Source organism: Heteronotia binoei, chromosome 21, assembly GCF_032191835.1.
Source record: "Heteronotia binoei isolate CCM8104 ecotype False Entrance Well chromosome 21, APGP_CSIRO_Hbin_v1, whole genome shotgun sequence".
NCBI classification, from domain to species: domain Eukaryota; kingdom Metazoa; phylum Chordata; class Lepidosauria; order Squamata; family Gekkonidae; genus Heteronotia; species Heteronotia binoei.
In genome coordinates, this window is record NC_083243.1 from 115,647,691 (window position 1) to 115,667,830 (window position 20,140).

Sequence of the window (20,140 nt, forward strand, 5' to 3'; positions counted from 1 at the left end):
ATATGTAAATATGCTGCTGTGCCTTCCAGTTAAGAAATAAAAATATGGTTTAAATTAAACAGAAAAAGGAAAGGTATTTTCACACAGGGAGTGTGTGTAATTTGTTCATACCCTTTCTGTTTTGGAACACTTTAGGTGAAGTTTGCCATGAGTGATAATTAAGACAATATGTTTGGGTGAGAGTCTAATAAATATCAGCATTATGTTGCCATGTCGACTTTGCCTTTTTGTTATAATTACATAAATTGGTAAGATTGTTTTTCTGAACCTAGCTGGAAAATACCTTGAAGAAATGCAGTACTTATGAAGTAGAATGCACAGAACAAAAATTGGTGATCAGTGATCTAACAGAGAAAATGGCTGCCTTGAAAGAAAAGGTACGAAAATCTATTTAATTTTAAGATGAAAAATATGTATATTGTTTCAAATATGATTACCTGTTTATATGTAATATGTTAAAAAGAAACTATTTTTTCTTTGTTGTTACAGATAGAGATTAATAAGTTATGCTCAATAGGACTTGCACTTTTTTTTTGAACAGCAACCCTATATACATTGCAAATTGATTTTAAATTTTAAATGAGTTTCAGAAGCAGAATGTGATATAACATTGGGAATAAGCAGTCGTTCAAAAGAAAAACAAATGTTGTGTTGAGATCCTAGCAACAGTTGTTGAATGTTTTGATTTTTAGGCACTCATAAGCTTTTTTGTTTGTTTGTTTAGAGCTTGAAGCAGGATGCTGCTATGGAAGCAATGCAGATTGATCTTGATCAGACAAATGAAGAACTTGACAGATTGAATACAAGCCATTTAGATGAAAGATCTCAACTCATTCAAGACCTCCAGAGACACGAAAGAGAAATTGACAATCTAAAAGAAGTTTTACTTGAGAAAGACAAAGAAATTTTTGCTCTTTCTTCTAGTATGACTGAATATTCTGAACAGATTAATATTCTGAAATGTCAGATCCAGTACAAAGAGAATGAAGTACGAGAGATGGAAGAAGCACGAACCAAGGCTGAAAGGGAAGCCCAGTTGTTGAAAGATGTACAAACAGCAGACATGAAAGATGCAAGCACAAAAATTTCAGCACTTTCCCATCAGTTTAATGCAATAGAATCAGAACTGTCAAAGATGAAAGTTGAGAATGTGGCTAAAACCAAAGAAAATGAAGAACTTGTTCGGCAAATCCAAGAGACCAGCAAAACAATTAAAAATCTCCATTCTGACATCAAGACCCGAGATGTAACATATAACAGCAAACTCATGGAATGTGAGTCACAAATTAAATTGCTTAAAGAACAAGTAAGTAAATCATCTGAAAAGCTGCAAGAAGCTGAGAGAAAATACAGGAAGGAAACCGATTATCTCAAATCCCAACTTGATGAACATATTTCTGCAAAGGAAAAACTGCATACTTTGCTGGAAGAGAGAGAGAACACAGAGCAAATTTTTGTGAATGAACTGAAATCTGTGAAGGATTTGTATAATCAGCTAATTTTAGAAAATGCTAAGAAAGATGAAGAATTGGCTAATCTCTCCAGACAACTTGCAGAACATACTGAGCATCTAGAAATCACCAGGAGGTCTTTACAAGAAAAATCAGAGTTTATAATTTCATTGCAAGACACAATTAAAGATTTAGAACAGCAAAAGGAAAAGGAAATATTTAAGTTAGCTGAAGAGCTGGATGTGAAAGAAAAACAGTGTAAAGAACTTAATAGTGAGTTACATAAAAAGCACAAAATAATTAATAAAATGAAATCAGAAATAGAAAACAACACCCTAGCCAGTAAGAATTTGCAAACAGTTCTTGAGCAGAAAGAAAAAGATGTTGTGGACCAACTCAAAGCTAATGAAGTTCTTAGAAATGAGATACATACCATGGAGAAGGAGAAGCAGCAGCTCATCAGTGAGAATGAAAGTTTGTCAAAATTACTAGATGTTAAAGAATGTGAGTTGTTGAAGCGTACTCAGTCCATGGCAGAGATGGACAGCAAGATGACTGACTGTGCTCTGGAATTCCAAAAAAGGCTTTCAGAGGTCAACTGTGATAAAGAAACCTTAAGGAACAAGGTTGAAGAACTCTCAGGCCTTATCAAGCAAAAAGAAAATTCAGTTGCTGAGAAGTTGCTGGAGAAGGAAAAAGACTATAATGTGTTGACTGATCAGCTGTTGAAAAGCAGGGAGGTGACAAAGCAATTAGAAGAAGAAATTCAGTCATACAGCACTCAGCTGAAGTGTGCTAAAGACAGAGAGCTGGAGAAAGAAGTGGTGCTAAGTCAGAAAGAGTCAGAATATAATAAAATGGTCCAACAACTCAATCAGGAAGAAGGAAGAATATTGTCATTGGAGAAACATGTTCAAGACTTGGAAATGGACCTAAAAGTAAAATGCAAATCTCTAGAAGAAAAGACTGTGCTTAATGATGCTTTGCTTAAGCAAATAGAAGAAAAGAAAGTCAATATGACAGAGTTAGAGAAGCAAATGGAAAGGTTTCAGGGTGATTGCAGGCAGTTGTCTCAGCATGTTGCAGAAAAGGATTCTGCTCTACAGTATCAAAGGCTAGAGTTGGAGAATCTTCACAGGCAGATTGCAAAGAAAACTGAGGAGTGTGCAGCATTAAATGATCAACTAGCATTATTAGGCAAAGAAATAGAAGCTTTGACATTTGAAAAGGACAGTGTTTTGGCTATTTGCAGTACAAAATCAAGTGAATGTGATGCTCTTCAGCATCAGTTGACACAGCATCAAAGTGAAATTATGTCTGTAAAGCATGAAATTCATATGCTGAAATTGGAAAATGAGAAATGTAAAACCAATATTGAAACAGTCAATTCTTCCTTAATGAAAAAATGTGAAGAGACAGCTGCTTTAAATGAAGAGCTGTCACAGCAAGCTCATAGTGTTTCAGTCTTGAAGGGCCAAATTGATACTCTGGTCACTGAAACAGAAACACTGAAAAGTAGTGTTCAGAATAAAGAGGCTCTCCTTTCTCAGAGGGATGCTTTTATTCAGCAAATGAAAGAGAACAAGGATGCAGGAGAAAGCCAATATTTGCAAATGATTTCAAATTTGCAGAGTCAGGTCCAGGTTCTAAGCTGTGAAGCTTGCCAGCTTCAGCAAGCAATGCAAGGCAAAGAAGGTGAATTTAAAAAGCAAGGACAAGAATTAAAATTGCTTAAAGATAAATCCGAGGAGTCTGTTTTGCTTAGAGGTCAATTATCTGAACATATGGAAATAATTTCAGATCTTCAAAGCCAGTGCAAAACTATGTTAGAAAAGACAGAAGAATTAAATAAGTCAATTATACAGAAAGATGCCTTCTTAAAACAGAAGGAAGAAGAATGTATTAATTTGCAAGCACACATTTCTGAGTCTTCCTGTGCACACCAGAAACTGGTAGAGTCATTGACTTCTAAAATAGAAGAACTGAAAGCAGATGTTTCTGAAAAAGAATTGGTGTTAAATAATACTTCATTGCTTAACAGTAAATTAAAAACTGAACTTCAAGACATCCATATTGAGTATGAGACTTTGAGGAAGCAAGCTATAGATGCAGAAGAACTGAACTTGAATCTAAAAAAAGAAATAAGTGACCAGAAAAAATTAATAAATGACATTAGTGAGACATTGATAGGAAAAGTTTCTCTTTTAGATAATACCAGTCTAATTAATAAACTAAGAGAGGAACTCTATATAAAAGAGGAAAAAATACAGCAGATTTCTCAGCTTCACAGTCAAATGAATGAACTCACTCAGGAAACCCAAAAGTTAAAAGAACTAGCACAAGAGAAAGAAAACGCTTTCTTGTCTTTGCAAGACAAATTTGCTGATCAGTATGAACAAAAAAATGACCTTAGTGCTACTTTGAGTAAAAAAGAAGAGTTTATTGCTGACTTACTTAATTCGTTAGATCAGAAAGATATCAGTGTACACCTAGCAGAAAGCAATATTCATGCTCTTACTAATGAGATTGAGTTGCTTAGAGGAGAATTGGCGAAAAATGCCATTTGCTTAAGAAATCTGTCACAAGAGAAGGACGAAAGTATTGCACTTAGTCAGAAGAAAATAGACTCTCTGACAGCTGATCTAGATTCTGCAAAATCAGAATACCAGAAAGCATTGGAAGCAGTGGACCTATGGAAGTTAACTGTACAACAAAGGGATGTAGCTCTTCAGGTTATACAGGAAAAATGCACTGAGCAGGCTAAGCAGATTGAGTGTTTAAATTCTGAACTCAGCATTTTAAATTCTAAATCCTCTCAAGAGTACCACCACCACACACTTTCAATAGAAAAATTACAACAACAGGTGGATTCTTTAATTAAGGACAAAACTTTTTTACAGGAGAACATTGAAAAACTGAGTTTAGAAAACAAAGACCTGGTTATATTGGAGAAACAGTTGCAGGAGAAATGTAAAAAGCTACAGGAATTTCAAGAAAAATTTGAAGACAAAGAAAATAAATCACGGATGCAAATAGATGCCATTACTTCACAACTGAAGAATGAGAAAGAACAATTGCAGATGCAGGTTAGTGTGAAGGGTGAAGAAGTTGGTGAATTAAAATTTAAGGTTAAAAAACTAGAACAAAGTCTCTGTGAGTCAGAAAACAAATGGGTGACAGAACTTGATAGGGCAACTCAGCAAAATGCAATTAATCTTGAACAACTGAGCAATTTAGAAAGGGAAATAAAATCAAAAGATGATCAGATTCAATCTGTACACCAAGAACAGGACCTGATTAAAAAAGAACTGTCTGAACTCCTGTCTGTGTTAACAAGTAGTAGGTATTTTATCAAAGACAGTGATTGTATTGCTGATCAGCAAATAACTGAAAGTAAGTCTCTACTGCAAAAATTTTCTCCTCTGATAGCTAGAATTTTCAGTGAAGAAAGTGCAGCATCAGCACTGCAAAAGACCCTTTTAGACAGAACCATGGAAATACACGAGCTAAATAATCAGCTGAAAAGCATACAGTCCCTGAAGCAAGAGAAAGAATTGATGCAGATTGACTTTGAGAAGGCTAAAGATGCTCACCAGTCTGAGATCGAACATCTGTTAACCAAACTGTGTGTTACCAAGGAGGCATTATGTAATCAGCAGTGTCTCTGCAGAGAAAGGGAAACTGCATTAACGAACATGAAGAAAGAGATTATTTTTCTTCAAGAAAAGATTGTTAACTCAGAAAAAGAATTTGAAAATGCTCAGGAGGTAATAAATACTGAATGTCAAAGAGTAGCAAAACTTTTAGAAGAAGCAGAGCACAAAAACCAAGTGATAGACAATTTAACATCTCAAGCTAACCAGCAGAAGGATTTAATTTCTTCTCTAAGCCAGCAATTAAAAGAGAAGGATTGCTCAGTTACTCAGGTCATGGAATCCATGTCTAATGAAATGGTAAAATTTTCTGAAGAGAAAAATGTACTTATTGCCAAACTGCAAAAACTGGAAGCCACTCAGAACAGTGCTATCAAAGAGACAGATACATTATCCCAACAGCTTGCTGAATGTAAGAAAGAACTTGAACTCTCTCAGTTTGTGCTTGCCGACAAAGATGCTGTAATTAAAGATTTAATGAGTGAAAAGGAGCAATTAAATTTTACTCTGGAAAAAGTGCTTCAGGAAAAAGAGAATTTGAAAAAGAAACTTCAGGCAGCTTTGATAATAAGGAAGGACTTAATGCAAAAGATTGGAAAGCTTGAGGAGAATGGGCGAGAAGATATAGAAAGGGAACGTAAAAAAACAAAAGATTTACTGGAGCAAATTGATGAATTGATGAAGCAGAGGAAACATGCTGAAGTTCAAAACAAAGGCCTTGAAGCCCAAGTTGAAGTCCTAAAAGAACAATTGATAGAGAAAGATGACAAGATAAAAGACATAAGTGAAATGTTGGCTGCTAAGGAACTACTTTTGGAGCAGTTCCAGAAAAATGTTACAGAACTCAAAGATAGCATTGCTGAGCAGAAAAACATGTCTGATGAGTATGCGATATCTCTACAGGAGAAAGATGCTCTGGTTGAACAGCTGCAATCTGCACTCAATGAGAGAGAAAGAACATATAGAATGGAATATTCCCAGCTTGTCTCAACTATAGAAAATCTCAAAGCTGAGCTAGCAAAGAAAGAAGAAACATTCAAGGAAACAAATGAGGGAGAAGAGACCTTAAATGCTGAAAGTTCTTGTACTGACACCACACATCTTTCTGAAATTAATCAAGTTAATCAGTTGCAGAGGGAGAAGAAAATCCTGCAAAAGAAGCTTCAGGCATTGCTTGTTGCTCGTAAGGAGAACACTACAAAAATTCAGAAAGAAAAGGAGGAGCATGCTAAGCTGTTAGCAAATTTCAATCAACAAATTAAAGACTTTGAGCTATTAAAAAAAGAACATAATGCACTCCAGGAGATTCATCAGATGAAGTGTAAGGAATTTGACTCCAATTTGTTGCTTTTATGTTCTCTGAAGAAAGAGATGGAGACTGAGGTAGTTCTTCCCTGCAGTGAAAATGTGGAACATAAAACACTGGGCTCAATGGAGCTAAATATGAAGGATCACGCTGTGGTAGAAAAATCAGAAAAGATGGTGGCAGTGAAAGAGGCTGAGCTAGCAAAACTCCACAGTAAGTACACTAGGCTTATGGAAGAAAACAAAGACTTTAAAGAAGAGTTACAAGATAAGCTGTTGAAATGTGAAAGGAATTTAGAGAATACAGTGAATCTGAAGAACACTGGTGAACATCTAAACCAGAATTATGAAGAAAACAAAAATGATGTGCCAACTGAGAGAGGTCAACTTCAGCAGCAACAGAAAATACATGAAAATGAACTGATGCAAGTTAAAACTGTGACTGAAAGTGTGAATAATGAAAAGGAAATTTTCCTTAAAAAAAGTGATCAGCTGGACAGTAAGGAAGAAATTGAAAGCTTGAAACATGAAATTCAACAAGCCAACACACGAATTGCAGAGAAGAGTGAAGAGATCCAGTATTTGCATCATTCTCTTAAAGATCTCAAAGGCGAATTTGGTCATGGAAAAGAAATAATGAAAGAAGTTTTTAAGTTGCAGCAAAGTTTACAGAAAAGTCAGGAAGAAGCAAAGTATTTCCAAATGGTATTTGAGAAAATGAGACATGAAAGAGAAGACTATATCAGCAACTTAGAGAAATCAAATACAGAATTACTAAGAATGAAAGAAGAGTTAATACATAGCAGTGAAGAAAATAAAAAGTTATTGGTGGAGCTAAATCTGCTGCATGAGAAACTTTTACCAGCTTCTAATGAAGGGAAAAATGTGGAAGCATGGGTGGAAAGCAGAAGACAAAATAACATGGAAGCTGTATGCTTACATTCAGGTAATCAGATGCAGGACAGGGTCCAAGAAAAAGACTCATGTAAATCACGAGATGTCACCCAGGAACTGACAGAAAAACACAGAAATGGAGATGACCATCAACCCCAAGAGCAGAAGTATTCTGCTGAAGAAAAAAACATTGAACATCTCCAAAGAAAGCTCCAAGCTGCTTTAATGTCACGTAAAGAAGCTCTGAAAGAAAATAAAATACTGAAAGATGAAGTGGACTTGCTAATGACACAAAACAAAGAATTGGTTAATAAGGTTCATGCCCTGGAAAATACGGTGTCTGACTTGAGCAGAGAAAAGCAAGACATGACTGCTACTTCTTCACTGTATAAAGAGAATGAAACTGTTGTGACAGAAAACGCTAGATTATTAGTTGAAAATGAAAATTTGAGTGCTGCATGTGAAAGCCTTAAATCTACCATGGAGACTATAGTCCAAGAGAAGGAAGCTTTTTCTTTTCAGATGAATTCTTTAAAAGATTCTCAGACAGTTGAATTGACAGGTTGGAAAGCAAAACATAGTGAATTGAAACAGGAATATGAGTCTTTGCTGCAGGCTTATGAGAATATTAGTAGTAAAATAGCAGAAATGAGACAAGTGATTGATATTACAAGAAAAGAAAAGCAAGATGCCCTTCACCAAGCAAGTGAAGCCAAATCTGAAAAACAGCAACTTGAGAAGCTGCTTCAAAAAGCAACTGCTGAAAATGCACATGTCAGTGACCAACTAAAACAGCTTGTTGAATCTAAACAGAGGAGAATTGATGAACTGCAGACTGAATCAGAAAGATGGGCATCTGATCATAAGTTGTGTTTGGAAGCATATCAAGAAAAGGCTGTTGAGAACAAGGAACTAATAAATGAAAATGAGCAATTAAAAGAGATGTCTGAAGTCTTAAAGCAAACATTAGAGAAAACTCAGAATGAAAATGAGACTCTTTGCAAGGATTTTAATCTGACAAAAGCTGCTCTGAAGAATTTCCAAACATTGCTGGAATTGGACAAGCTTGATGTGCAGTGTGAGTTCAGTGATACTCCCGGTGTGAGAGAGTCATTATTAAAACATATCCATTTGTTAATTGAAGGGATTTCAGAGAAGGAGAAAAGTGTACTGATCTTAAAACAAGAGAACAAACTTATTTCAAAGAGGTTAAAGGATCTGGAGGAATTGCTGTGCCAGAAAGAAATCTCTTTATCGAAATTAGAGAATGATGATAAAAGGCTTAATCAGGATATAGTAAGCCTGAATGAGAGAATTAAGATACTAGAAGACGATAAATGTCTGCTACAGGAAGAATTGGAAAATGTTCAAGAAACGTCTTACAAAGTGAAAAATGAGAGAGAATTTTTGGAGACAGAATTACTGAATCATATCAAAAAATTAGATGAGACAACTGACCAACTGAAAGCAATGCAGGTACAAAACAGTTTGGTGGTGCAGCAGTTGGAAGATTTAAGAGTGGAAAACAGCACTGTGATTAGAGAGAAAGAAGAACAGCATCTGTATCTGGTCAAAGTATTTGAAGGAAAAGTGAAGTCTGCCCAGAGAGACAATAATGGGACAAAGAACAAAACCAAAGAGCTGCAGGAACTTTTAAAGGAAAAACAGCAAGAGATCAACCAGTTGCAAAAAGATTCTGTTAAATACCAGGAGATGATTCTAGACTTAGAAAAATCAGTGAAATTGCAACAGTCCAGAAGTGAAAAGCTTGAGAAAGATTTAAACAATACAGCAGAAAAACTTGCCAAATCAAATGAAGAGATACAGAAGCTAACTGAAAAGGTCTCTTCACAGAAAATATTGCTTGAGGAGTCTAGGGCTGAAGTAGAGCTGCTAGCCACTGAAAACATGCATAATAAAAAAGAACTTAAAAAGAAAGTGAGCCAAATATTAAATCAAAAGAAGGAGTATGACAGACAATTGGAGATTGGTCTTCAACAGTTGAAAGCAACTTGCCAAAAAGAATATTTAAACATAGAAGAAAAATACAGTGCCCTTCAACAAGAGAACAAGCGGATCCATGATGAACACCATAAGCTGCAAGAAGAATTTGGCATGAAAGACTCTCAGAACAAGAATCTACAGGCTAAGCTAAATGATGCGTTAGCTAAATTAGCTGCTTTTGCTAAATGTATGTCTTCTCTTCAAAATGACCAGGACAGAGTCATTGGTGAAGTGAAATCATGGGAAACGCAGTTCAAAGAAGCTATTGAAAATAAACAGCAACAGATAGAGGCTAGCAATAAAACAATAGCATTGCTACAAGAAGCAATAAAGGCGAAAATTATTCAGGTTCAAGAACTGGAGTGCAAATGTTCTGTACTAGAAGAACCTAAGAGTGGGATGCAGGCCTCAGTAGAAAGCCACCATTTCAGTGAACTTTCCAGAATGAAGGAAGAAAATGCCATTCTTCAGAACATTCAGTGTGAACTAGAAACTGCTCTCCAGTCAAAAGAAAATTCTCTTCAGGCACTGATAAAGGAGAAAAAATCCCTTAACCATCTCATAAGAAACAATGATGTCATAGAAAAAGAGATGGAAGCACTGCAAAAAAAATTGACGCAAAAAGAACAGGAAGTACAACAGTTTCTTTTGGAAAAAAGTGAACTCCAAGCTGAGTTGCAAAACCAGGTTTCCATTTGTGATCAAATGAAGGCCATGCTGAATAAGAAAGATACAGAAATTTCTTTTCTTATTTCATCCAAGGATACAGAAATTTCTGGCTATCTTGCTGAAATACAAACTCAGAATAGACAACAAGTTGCTGAGTGTGAACAACAGTTAAAGGTTCTGCAAATAGCCAAAAAACAATCTGATGAAATCTGTCAGAAGCTACAGAATGACCTGAAAGTTGTTCAGATGAAAGCTGACAAAGCTGTTCAACACAGGGCTGAGATGGTCAGTGAAATTGATGCCTTTAAAAAGTCCATGTCATCTCTTCAGTATAACCGAGATTCCCTGCTTTCTAAGTTGAAAGATCTAGAGCGAGAGCATCAGATAGTTTTAAGTGAGAAAGAGAGCTTTGTAGCTGACAGTGTGAATGAAAGCCAAGCTTTGAAACAAGAAATAAGGAAGCTTCTGAATCAAATAGATGATCTTCATTCTGAAAACGCAATGCTGTTGGCACAACTCACAAAATATAGGGAAGACCTGAATCAAGTTTTATCTCTGAAAGATCACCAGTTGAAAGAATTACTTGCACAAAAATTGGAAATCATTAGGAGTCTTGAACAGGAAAAAACTGAGCTTCAGAAAAAACAGAAAGAAATGAAGCTGACAGTGGAAGTGCAGGAGGAGATCATAGAATCTCTAAGGTTGGAAAACGAGAAGTTAACAGCAAAAATTCATGACTTAGAAATTATCATAGCATCAATCAATAAAAAGAGGTTAGCTTCTGAATCCAGAGAGGAATTTCTACCTCAGGAAGGGTACAAATTTCATCAGAAGAGAGGACACATCATCAGTGAGCAACTTGAAGAAATACATGAGAAACAATTGCAAGTATTCCAGCAAGTACCTGATAAAAATACAGTCAATTCAGAAGACAGGTGTTACACAACTGTTTCTTCTTCAAAACATGACGCTTGTTCACTAGAGAATGAATCGGCAGAAAAGAGGATATTGGAAGTTCAGAGTCAGAATAAAGAACTGAAGTCTCAAATAGAGTCTTTCGGAAAAGCTATGACAGCCCTACAAAGTGACCGGGATCTGTTAATTGAGGACTTCAAGGTACTTCAGAGCAGATACACTTCTGAAATCAGGTCTGAAAAAAACAGAGCAGACAGACTTGAAAGTGAGCTCAAAGGTATCAAATCAAGTGTTTTCAGTTTGCTCAAAGAAAATACCCTTTTGAGTCAGGCATCAGAAGAAGCTAAAAACATTACTCTTGAACAGTTCATTGAAGAAATCAAAAACCTGTGCAAGACATTAAATACTCAACATATTGACGTTAACAGGCTTTCGTCCGAGTGTGAGAATTATAGCCAGCAGATTGATGCCTTTTCCAAGGCTATGGCCAGTCTTCAAGATGATAGAGACGGTCTTCTGCAGGAACTGAATAAACTGAGAATAGTTACTGAAGCAAAACAGGGCATGAGCTCCATACCTTCTCTTTACATAAATGAGATTAGTTCTCATAAAGATAATTTGGAGACTCTTCAGATGGATAGGGAGATACTGGTAAGTTTTAATAGGTGTGTTGTCTTACAATAGTAATTAGGGTTACTTTTTCTAATTAAGGAAATTTAATGTTTGAAGCTGCACACTAAGTAACTGTCTCTACATTGAGAGTAAATGTTGGATCCGGCCAATGTTTTCACTCAATCTCACCCAATTCTCATCCTTACTACATCCCCATCCCACATTGCTTTGGGCTAAGTAGGTTCTGTGAGCTCCAGTTTAGCCTTTTTTGGATGGTCCAACCAGGCTGTTGGATCTCATTTGAAGCTGGTTAGCATGCAACGTCAAACATTAAGTTTGAAAACTATTTTAGTTGAACTGTTGATTTACAAAACTATGTAGATATAAGCCCTTTCATATGTTTTCTTAATTTGTTTCTTCTCCTGTAGGCTAAAGAAGGAGCTAGTCCTGCAACAGCTGAGATATCAGATCTAAAATCCAAAGTTTATGACCTTGAGAGAGACTTGAACCAGACAAAAGTTTTTCAAGAAGAATCTGTGAAAGAAAGAATCTCATACCAAAGTGAATTAATTGGATTACGGTAAAATATTTAAGAATGGGCAATAAAAGATCTTGTGAGGGTATCCGTTTTCTTGTGTGCAAATTAGAGCTATTTTTTGTAAGCCTCAGTGTGTTTGGTTTGTGGAGTTCATCGGAAGTTTGATGTTTTTCTATATTAAAACATTTGTATTCTGGAAAGTATGGGTGGATAGGGGACAGTGGTTTACCACCACTGTTGTAATGTCACCTTGAATAAGGCAAAAGTACTGAAGAGAGATAGCAAGTATTCCTGGCAGTCTATACTGCTTCTGTACCTGGTATAAATACTTTTTCAGTTTAAGAATGTAATCTGGAATAAAAAATGAAAAGCTTCTCCCTTACTCATATAAACAAACAAACAAAAGGTTTGCATTTATATCGTATCTCACCAGCCCCACTACAGCCAAGTGCTGTGCATTCCCATATATGTGGGCTTGCATTGTAATTGATTTATTGTTATTTTGATGAGCTGTATGTTGCATATATGACTCCTCTTCAAAGTTGTTATCAGTAAAACCCTAGTAATTTGGGGAAGAAACCTTGTTAAGAGTGTTAATAATGTCGCATTGTGTAATATTTTTATATCCAGGAGGGAAAAAAATCTTCTACTGACAGAATCTCGTGCACTTCAAAATAAGTTCCGGGCAACTATCGCAGAGAAAGACAGACAGATTGCAGAACTGCAGAGAGTACACTGTGAAATGGTATCTCAGGGATCTGGCTCTTCTGGCAGTGTTCAGTCAACCAAGGTAAAACAACTAACTAAAAAACCCACTTCAATAACTTTTAAACATACCCAGTACAGATAATGTTTTATGTTTCAAATTTAAAGTTAATAACAGCTTTGAGAGTCAAGCAGAATTCAAATGTTATTTTTAAAACAGAGTTATCAGTCCTTAACCGACTAGGTTTTAATTTATCTCATTTGTGCATGTTGTAGAACAAACTGAAGTTGACGACTGAGGTTGATGCTGGCAGGAAGAGCCAGTGTTTTAAATGCGATTATTATTATTATTATTATTATTAGTATACCACTTTTGTTGAACAACTCTGTTAAGAGATTTGGTGTCTTGCTAGAACCAGAAAGAGGTGTCCATGAAAACAGCAAACTATGCTTTTCCATCTACATCTGATTAGGAACCTGACCCCAGATTTACAGACATCTGATCAGGTCATGCTGATCCATACTTCAATAACCCTGAGGCGAGATTACTGTAATATGCTATAGACAAGTCTGTTCTTAAAGATGATCTGGAAATTAGAGCTGATACAAAATACAGCAGTTCATCTGATGGGACTGTGTTACTCCTATTCTGAAGTTGCATCACTGGCTGCCTATTAGTTTCCAAGTGCCCCAAAAGGTGTTTGTGCTCAGCTTTAAGGTCCTTCATTACCTGAGGTCTGCATTCATGAAGCATTGCCTATGCCTGTATGTTCCTGTGCAGTAGCATGTTTTCTATCAATCCCTCACCTTCTTCCATAGACTTAGGCTTTTTCAGTGGCTTCTCCTTTAGCGGGTGGAAGTAATCAAATCTGGTTAGGTTACACCTTTGCTCACTCAGGTAGGGTTATGCAAATTTTGTGTGGGCCCCTACTGGAGAGATTGTAGGGCAACCCTCCAGTTTGGATAGCCATACTGCTCAGGTCAGAGGCTGGAGCTCTGCTCCAAGCCAAACTTTTAAAAATTTGAGAAAAGCATTACAGAGTTCTAAAAAACTTCACACACCCTTAAGAAGACTTAAAGAAAGCCAAAGAGAGAGAGGGGAAGAAAAGATGATGAAGACCTCAACCTGCAAGTGCCTAGGACCATAGAAGTGGAGTAGAGTCCAGCTGAAGAAGTTCCCACATCAGCAACAGCTGAGGAGGAGGAAGAAGGAAGCCAGAGAGAGGTCCTCATCACCCAAAGCTTTGGGAGGTGGGGAGGTGACTGCAGAGAGCTTACCAGAGGCAGTGAGGCCAACTGCATGAGGAGGCAACCTGAAGTTTAAGGTTACTGCTTTTTGCTGTGCAAAAAAATAAATGAGCAGGTGTGAGCAGCACAGTGGCCACAAGATTCAGCTTAATCTCGCATATCATGGCAGAGCCTTGTGGGATGGACATCAGGCAGGAAAGCCTGTGGGGTGAGGTTACCCTTCCCCCAGACAGGGCCGAGGGATGCAGGGCCAAACTAATGTCCAGTATTCATCAGAGGCCATGGGGGGGGGGGGGAGGGAGCAAAGAAATGGGCTATCCTTGAGAACAAACAGGCCTTCCCTTCCATGAATTTGTGGTCCTGCAAACGGACTTCAATATGGCACTGACCACATAGGTAGACCCAGGGCTGTATGCATTGGATCCAGAGTGAATATGATAGGAGACGATGGCTTTTTCCCATTGGCTTGGGGAGCTCTCATTAACAGCCAAGCAGGCAAGGTGGCTCCACCGGGCTGCCCATTTACAGCATGGCCACAGGAGGACGTGGATCAGTGTCTGAAAGCCAGAAGAGGGAGGCAAGCTGGCAAGGTCTGCCACAGGAGGGCTTCCATTTCCTCAGCTGACCCCTCCCCATCTGAGCCCTCACCAATCCTACCCCACAAGTGGGTCAAGTCCAAAGTGGCACCAAGGCACATAGACCCACATTCCTTGGACGCTGCCAAGGAGGATGAGGCCCAGAGCAGCAAACACTCAAGCTTGCATAGCAGACTCACAACCCCAGGAGATGGCAACCCAAGCCAGAAGACAGATAAGGCATCCACGTTTCCCAGAATATAGGGATTCTTTCTTGGTGATAGCTTCTTTGGAGGGTGACTCAGAGAAAGTAGAGGGTGAATGGTCGGGGGAAGAGGCAGAGGTCCAAGAAAGCTCCTCTAGGCTCTTCCAAGTACAACATTTCCAGTGCCTTCTAAAGAAGGTGATTAGCACTCTAAGTTTGGGTATAAAAAGGGAGAATAATATGGGGTTACAGAAGCAAAAATAAAGGGGGGAGGTACAAGATAGAGATACAAAAAAAAAGAGAAAGGCAGCAAATATATCTGTTACATTTCTACCTCAAAGCATAGTACCAAATTCCTTCTACCTGCAAGTCTTTAAATTTTTACCCAGTATAACCATTAAATTCTACAGTCTTATTAGTTCATTATATACTTTTAACTATTCCGTTGCTTAGAAGAAGATGATGATGATATTGGATTTATATCCCGCCCTCCACTTCAAAGAGTCTCAGAGCGGCTCACAATCTCCTTTACCTTCCTCCCCCACAACAGACACCCTGTGAGATGGGTGGGGCTGGGGAGGGCTCTCACAGCAGCTGCCCTTTCAAGGACAACCTCTGCCAGAGCTATGGCTGACCCAAGACCATGCTAACAGGTGGAAGTGGGGGAGTGGGGAATCAAACCCGGTTCTCCCAGATAAGAGTCCGCACACTTAACCACTACACCAAACTGGCTCTCCAGTTAAATCTAAACTATTCGTCTTCAGTACATACAAATGAGAAAAGCAGAGAAGTCAGTCACAAAACAGAACTAACTGGTTAAATTTAGCAATATTAAAAATAAGAGCTAACTAGTTAATTTAACAGTATTAACAATTAACATAAGCATAAAAGATAAATATAATTTCTTTATCCTTAATACTAACTTGCTTGTTTTTAGCAGAGGAGAGAAAAGAACAAAAAACACAATACTTTGTCTATTTCAATATAAACAGTTTCTCCAGTCAGAAACATCAGGAGCAGATCTTTTAAGATTAATAATAATAATAATAATAAATTTTATTTATATCCCGCCCTCCCTGCCTAGGCAGGCTCAGGGCGGCTAACAACATTTCAATAAGTTATACAGTATAGGGTTTAAAACAATTAGGTTATACAGTGATATAAAATACAATCTAAAACAATATAAGATTATACAATAATTTAAAACAGCGATCTAAAACCAGTTCCAGTTGCCTGGATCATTCCATGGTTTGGACGGCAGTGATCTTCCTGATGTTGTTCTGTTCACTTATGTTATGGCAGGGGTCACTGGATAAATCGTTGATGGATTAAACAGCCATCCTATCAACGGTCTACAAAAGCCTGCTTAAAAAGAATGGTCTTACAGGCCCTGCGGAATTGATCCAAATTCCGCAGGGCCCGTACCTCCTCCGGGAGTTGATTCCAAAGGCACGGGGCTGTAACAGAGAAGGCCCGTGCCCGGGTACTCTGTAATTTTGCTTCCTTTGGCCCAGGGATAGTCAGCATGTTCTTCCCTGCTGACCTCAGTGCTCTTTGGGGCTCATATGGGGAGAGACGGTCCCTCAGGTAGGCAGGTCCTCGGCCATATAGGGCTTTAAAGTTGATAACCAGCACTTTGTATTGGACCCGGTATGTAACTGGCAGCCAGTGCAGTTCACGCAGCCCCGGCTGTATATGCTCCCATTTCGGGAGTCCTAATAACAGCCTGGCCGCTGCGCTCTGCACCAGCTGCAGCTTCCGGGTTCGACACAAAGGCAGCCCCATGTAGAGTGCATTGCAGTAATCTAATCTTGAGGTGACCGTCGCATGGATCACTGTTGCGAGGTCCCGGCGCTCCAGGACCTCCAGGATTACAAAATATTTGTGTTGTCTGCCTTGTTACAAATTGACCCACGTTAATTGTTTGCCTATTTCAGATGTTTAAAATTCTTTAAAAACTTTTGGAGACTATAACTCTTATCTTTATATTACTTTAAGAAACACAAGTTTGATATGTAGTAACTGCCTTATCTCCCACACTTGTTTATTTTTACCTAGAGAAAAAAATCATACAATCTCCATTGCCCACTCTCTATTACATTGCTCTATTTAGCTTCCATAAATGAAAATAACGAACGGAAGAGAAACATCCAGATTCCAAAAGCCTCACTTGCCATTTCAAAATCATATGCCAGTTCCCTTTTATTGATTCAATGTTAACCGATTATATGCAGAAAAAACAGTTTATGATCTCTTCTTCTTGAAGGCTTTCCAAGTTTTGATCTTCTTGCTAAAATCTACCTCTTCTCCCCTTGGCACATCCATCCGTTTTGCTGAAAATGATAAGGCCCCCACGCCATCACTTCCTCCTGTGAGAATTTTGATCAGTCTTGGTTTTGCTGCTTCTTTGTAACTGCGCATGTTGTCTCCATTTTGATTTCCTTCGGCACCTTTCCCAATGAATCTTTATCCATTTTTCTCGACTCAGCAGACATCACTGTGGTCTCTTTACCACTCTGCTCATATAAATTTTCAGTTTCACTATATTTCAGAATAAAGGTTTCCGTCTGCTTTTGTATCAACTCTGTTAACAGACCAGTTTCCTGCTTTAAGGAGATTAAGGATCTTTTTTTATCAAACACTTTAATTTGCAGTGCCATTTTCTCCACAGAATAACTCAGTCTGATAATCAAAGTTAAAAAGTAGCTCAAAGTCCCAGTTAGTCTATCCTTCTAGATCTCCTCTAGCCGTGTGCTTTTCTCCTGCATTTCAATTGTAGTCGTTTCAGTCCTGATCAAGCATCACATACATTTCTCTTAAAGGTATATCACATTTTTATTCAGACCGTATTGTAACCAAGTAGTGATCTCATTATAACTTGTTTAATTGTAAACCAAATCAGTTTGAATATCTGTGCTCAGTCCAATTTAAGTTATTGAAAATTCTCAAGTTTGTTCTTTGTCTTTTTGAAGCCTTCCTTGCGGAGAAGGGGGGGGGGAATTATCCTCCTCTTCCCCTTTCTTTTTGAATAGTCCCAATTGTTGTTATAAGATTCATTAGCCGGTAGTTAGAAAGAAGACTTAGTTGCATAATAGAATTTAAGTGATTAAGGCAGAAGAATAATGCATCAAAAGCTTGTTAAGAGAGGAAAGCAGTCGGGCATTCACCTCTTGCTGCCATAATGGCAACCATGGCGATGGAGCACCAGAGCAGACAGGAAGAACAGGGAACAACCACCATTGTTTCCCTGGCTCCTGTAGAGCTCCTTGCTGTCAGGAGACCCCTCCAGAGTCCCCATCGAGATGCTGCTGCACCTCTTTTACTGCCCGATTCGGGGGGGGGGGCGTTGGAGCCAAGCTCCATGGATCACCAACAAGCTCGAAGCGCTGAAACCCGGAAGTCCAGGTGATTAGCACTCTTAACTACCAGCTTGAGCTGCTAGAAAAGCCAAGGTTGTCAGACTCTGCCAACCTGGACAGCAGAGGGTTCAAAAGACCTGCCAGAGTACAGATTGCTTTCCCTTTCCCAAATTCCTTTGGTTTCTTATTAAAGCAGAATGTGCCCTGCTGGGCTGTGGCAATTCATTAATGTCTCTTGCCAAGAAGTTCTACGTGTTACCAGAGGATGCTGAGGAGGACCTTAATGTGTCTCTGGTGGATGCACAGGTGGTGGCCGTGCTTCCCACTAATGCACAAAAAGACTCAATGGACAGGAAGAATGAGGCAGTATTAGAAAAATCACAAGGTGTCATCTTTGGCAATCAGGGCATTGGCAGTGCTCTCAAATTTTACACGTCATAGTCATCTGGGCAGATGATCTGCTGCAGAACCTGTACATAAACCCATTGAAGTCCACAGAGAAACATCAAAATGGTCCAGTCTGGAGATCCGCCATCATTCACAAACTGACAGGCATAGCGTCGATTAATAACGGTACTGTCAGATCTAACTTAATGTTTTTAGATTTAGTAACTGTTTTAACTAATGTATTAATCGGTTTGGGGTTAATTTAATGTTTTGTTAAATGTATTGTTGTTTTGCTGTTGTTAGCCGCCCTGAGCCTGCGTGGCGGGGGAGGGTGGGATATAAATAAAATTTTACTTACTTACTTACTTAAGAGGTTCCCACTCAAGATGAAGAGGGTGGCAGAATTTGCCTCTGATGCTCTCAGGGCACCATCCAGCTTTGCACCAGGGCTCAAGCTATAAACATATTAAAAAAGAACATCTGGTTGTTTTTAGCTTAAGACCTTTGGTCATAGAAACTAATAAATGAAAAATGGAACATCTAGTTGAACACTGGAAGGTGGATCCCTTGTCCAAAAGCAGTGTCTCATCAGAAAAATTCTAGGACAGACTCCTCTTTGGAAAATCCAGTGTAGATAAAGTCCTGATCAAGAGAAAACAAAAGAAGAGGACCATGTCTTCATCCTCAATCAACAGGGATAAGGATGCCAAGGCCTGATCACCTCAGTTCTTTTGCAGCTTCAGCCCACCAGAATGTGGAAGAGACTTTTTATTTTATTCAATTTTTAGCTCGCCCTTCCTGTAGAACAGTATGAGGTTTCTCATCCCTCAGATACTGCCCCAGGGCCCATCAGAAACAACCAGCACCCTTCATGCAGGACAAGAACTTGCCTGCCAAAAAGCACTCCGCCTGACTACCTGATTGGAGGCCGGCTCCAGTTCTTTTTGGAGGCCTGGAGCTCTTCAACATCAGACAAATGGGTGCTATCAAGTATTACAGAAGGTTACAGGATAGAGTTTATTTCTTCACCACCACCCTACAGGGCTTCATGATCTCAACCACAGACTTGATTCCATGAATGTGATTCCACTCTGGAATCCTACAGTGAATTCTCCTTCTATTCCAGAGGGACATATCAAGGCTCAAACACAAGCGGATCAAGATCTCAGACCACCTAAAGAAGGAACTAAAGGGGTAGACAGTGCACAAGGACCTGACCAAAGGGATCAGCTTCACTTACCACATCAAATCATTGTAACTACAGACAGTGGCGTAAGGAGGGGGGGGGGCGGGGGGAGCGCGCCGCCCCGGGTCTGGGGGTCCCCGCATTGGCAATGGGGGCCCCCAAACAATGGCCGTGACGCCGTGTTTGCTGCTCTGCGAGGGGGGGGGGAGAAAAAGAATGGAGGCGCGGCGCCCGACAGCAACGGGGAGCGCGCGCGCACATCGGGGCTCCTCGTGCCCTTCCCCCTCCCCTTTTCCCCCCTCTCCGTCTCACGCAAAGGCGGCGGCGCGTCGCTTTTTCTCCTCCCTCGCCTCGCCTCAGAAGGTGCGCGTGCCAGAGGAGCTAACGCTTGAATCTCTCTTTTCACTCCCTGCACTCAATAACCTCATGAGAAC

The 20,140-nt window shown here is 39.0% G+C and overlaps 1 protein-coding gene across 8 annotated transcripts in view; it reads left to right on the forward strand.

Annotated features, from left to right (window-relative positions):
• Positions 1-20,140, forward strand: part of LOC132589122 (golgin subfamily B member 1-like) — a 95,211-nt gene that overhangs the window by 57,463 nt on the left and 17,608 nt on the right. For all 8 annotated transcript variants that reach the window (XM_060261768.1, XM_060261774.1, XM_060261772.1 and 5 more), the window contains 4 exons: positions 273-377; positions 725-11,542; positions 11,932-12,083; positions 12,672-12,831. In XM_060261768.1, the coding sequence (XP_060117751.1) occupies positions 273-377; positions 725-11,542; positions 11,932-12,083; positions 12,672-12,831 (11,235 nt within the window). The remainder of the gene's footprint in view (positions 1-272; positions 378-724; positions 11,543-11,931; positions 12,084-12,671; positions 12,832-20,140) is intronic.